A 3,406-nucleotide genomic window follows, 5' to 3' on the forward strand; every position below is an offset into this window, starting at 1 on the left:
TGGCTTTTGTGATGCGTGCTGAGTTCGGAGGAAGTTCCTTGATACCTGCTGAGACTGGAGGGCAGATAAAAGCCCTAAGGAGTGTTTAGAATTACAAAAGTTCTGTTAGCACTACTGACACAAAAAGGTTTCTGGTTAAAGATTTTCCTGGAGGCTGCTAGAATTCTGGCTTCAGATTGACTCACAACATATCTAAACTTCTATTTTTAGATAATTAAATATCTAGCATAAGTTGAAATTTTTACAAAGGAATTCAAAATCCCCCCACTGATCATATAACTATGGACAGCCAAACACTGGCACATGTGCCCCTAGTTGCTGAGGAGTTGACTCCAAACTCAGGGTGACCCATGTGTGTCAGGGTAGAACTGTGCTCCATGCTTTTCAATGGCTGAGTTTTCAGAAGGAGATTGCCAGGCCTTTCTTCTGACATACCTCTGGGCGACTTGAAGCTTCAACCTTTCAGTTAGTGTCAAGTATATTAACTGTTTGCACCACACAAGGACTCCTCCTACTTGAGCAGACACTTAATAATGGATCTTTTCCTCTGAATCAGGGTTCTCAGGAAAGCACACCAGGCCATGACTACCATTCACTGAAGGTGGCAAATTAAATAAAACCCGTTTTCTCTCCCTGAAGCCCAATTTGCCACCATGAGAAGATCTCCAGGGCTTCTGTCCCTTCATTATATTCAACACACCTGCTTACATAATCTTTTGAGTATATAACATTTTCCTATATAATCATCTGAGTAACTGTTGTCAGTCTGATCCCAGATAGATAGTTTTTAAGAGAGCATAATGCATATTTACCACCAATGAGAAAAGGACATTGGTTAAACTCCCAAATTTACTTGCCATATAAAGGTGATGCAGCAAATTTTGGCAAATTCTTAAAGGCACTAGAAAACATGAATTTGGAAAAATGCTAGAATGTGGCTTTTATTCATTCTCATGAAAGGGTGTCTCGAGGTTTTTTTTCACTGTGGGCTTTGTGGTTTGTTGTTGGGTTTTGCTTAATTTCAGGGGTATGTGGATAAGGACTGAAAACTGCAATGTGGCACATATATTTAACTTTTCTGCTTGATTCTCATTAAAGAGCCATATATGTATATATATTTACTTTACATACAATTCCTTGGAGGAAGAGAGAACTAACTGGACTGCTGAGGCATTTGTACATCTCTGAGGAGTTAGACTTTAATGTTGCAGAGTGTTATTAAATATTGGCAGGGAATTTACAGGCAAGATGGAATCATCAACCTTACAAAGTCCTGTGCATCTTATATATGCCTCTAGTTCTGCAAGTTAATTTATTCCTACCCCAAATATAACGAGTATTTTTTTTGCACTATGTATTCCACATATAAATGTATTGCATAACTTATAGAACTACAACACTCATTTTTCAACATGAAATCAACTTTCTAATTTGTACCAAAATAAATTACAAGTGTGTGCAATTCACATAACATGCCACTACTTGAAATATGAGCTACTCTTACCATAGCATAGCTTCTATCCATTGTCAAGATCAAAACATCTATTGGAGAGGTATGGTTGGCAACACAAATGCCTCCCTTCTGGGGTCTGTACTGCCTGCAAGCACAAAAAGGGTAAATATTAAACCTTGAACAATGGCCACTATTTTGTATAACAGCATATAGAGACATCCTATTTTGTCTTAAGAAGTACATTAAAAAATAAAGTTTAAAAAAATTGTTTGTTGTTTTTTCCTCAAGAAGTTAAACATAGAGTTATCATATGATGCATCAATTCTACTCCAAAATATATACTCAAAATATTTGCAAGTAGGGACTCACACAGATACATGTACACCAATGTTCATGGCAGCATTAATCACAATAGCAAAAGATGGAAACAACCCAAGTGTTCATCAACAGATGGATAAACAAAATGTAGTAGGAACATACAATGGAGATTATTCTGTCATGAAGAGAAATGAAGTTCTGATACATGCTATGACATGGATGAACTATGAAACATTATGCTAAGCCACTCCTCAGAAGGAAGTTGGGGCAATCTACTTCCATAGTGATACTGCCTCAGAAACCCAAGAAGGAGTCACTATGAATCGGGTCCGACTTGACGGCACATAACAACAACAAGTGAAATATATCAGACATAAAAAGGCAAATGCTTTATGATCTCACTTATATAAATATCCAAATTAGGCAAATGCAAAGAGAGACAAAAAGTTTATTAGTGGTTACTGCAGGAAAGGAGAATGGAGAGTTATTGCTTAAGGGATATTGACTTTTGTTTGAGGTGTTGGAAAACTTTTGTAGGTGTTGATGATGGTCTAACAAAATTGTGAATGTAATTAGTGTCATGAATTGCACTTAAAACAGTTAAAATGGCAAATATTTTCCTATGCTTATTTTGCCACAACAATTTTTTTAAAATAATATGAATAAAGTTTGGAGTCATATGGGGCCCATCTTAAGAATGGTTACATCTAGACAGTATGATGAGAGTAAGTAAGAGTATAGAAGAAGGGGACCATACTTTTCCTTTTATGTATATCAGTCATTTTTTTTTGTAATAATCATGTTTTCCTTTTATAATGAAAAACTTTTTAAGTATTAGAGTTAATTATAAAGGTTCTATATCTTTAGCTACAAATTTTGTAAACTTTAAGTTTCACTTATTTATCATAAATGTTTTCATATTATTTCATCCTTTATAAGCATCACTTTTAATGGCTTCATGGTGGTTCACAGAATAAATTCAACATAGTTCTCTCCTTCTCATCCTGCTACAGCAGAGGAAGCTAACTTTTTCTGTCAAGGGTCAAGTAGTAAATATTTTTTGCAGAACATCTGACTCCTGTTACAACTAATCAATTCAGCTGTATTAAATGTAAATAAATGAACATGTCTGTGTGCCAACAAAACTTTATTTAAAAAAAAACAGGTGGCAGATATGGTTTAGTTTGCCAGCCTAGAGTTAGGCCAGAATTTTACACCAATGAAGCAAAGTAGTTTTCTTTGAGCCTGTACAAAGAAGAAACAAACCAAATAAAAAATAATTTTAGCATGGTTTCCTTCATATTAGAAGTAATTCTGTAAGTTATAAGCGTCTCTGCCTATAATTAAAGCACTTTTTCTGAAGGTGTTTCTTCTGATAACACATCTAGCAGAGCATTTTCTTCTATTCTTCATTCCCAAACTCAGAGTGCAACCACAAATTGGTGTAATTTTAGAATTTTAAGGATCCTTGATCATGTGGTTGTTATTAGCGGCCATCAAGGTGGCCACCTGACTCATAACAACCCTATAAATAACAGAAAAAAATGCTGCTTAGTGCTGTGTCATCCCTGTGAATGGTTGCAGGTCATACTGTTGGGATCCATAGAGTTTTCTTTGGCTGATTTTTTTTTTTTT

At 35.4% G+C, this 3,406-nt stretch overlaps 1 protein-coding gene across 1 annotated transcript in view; it reads right to left on the bottom strand.

Annotated features, from left to right (window-relative positions):
• Window positions 1–3,406, bottom strand: part of LOC103202024 (glycerol-3-phosphate acyltransferase 3-like) — a 195,069-nt gene that overhangs the window by 50,873 nt on the left and 140,790 nt on the right. Inside the window, exon 6 of the mRNA XM_007946803.1 lies at window positions 1,505–1,598. Coding sequence (XP_007944994.1) covers window positions 1,505–1,598 — 94 coding nt within the window. The remainder of the gene's footprint in view (window positions 1–1,504; window positions 1,599–3,406) is intronic.

The sequence above is a fragment of the Orycteropus afer genome, unplaced genomic scaffold (assembly GCF_000298275.1).
Source record: "Orycteropus afer afer isolate SDZICR_OR568_19922 unplaced genomic scaffold, OryAfe1.0 scaffold00172, whole genome shotgun sequence".
Taxonomy (NCBI): domain Eukaryota; kingdom Metazoa; phylum Chordata; class Mammalia; order Tubulidentata; family Orycteropodidae; genus Orycteropus; species Orycteropus afer.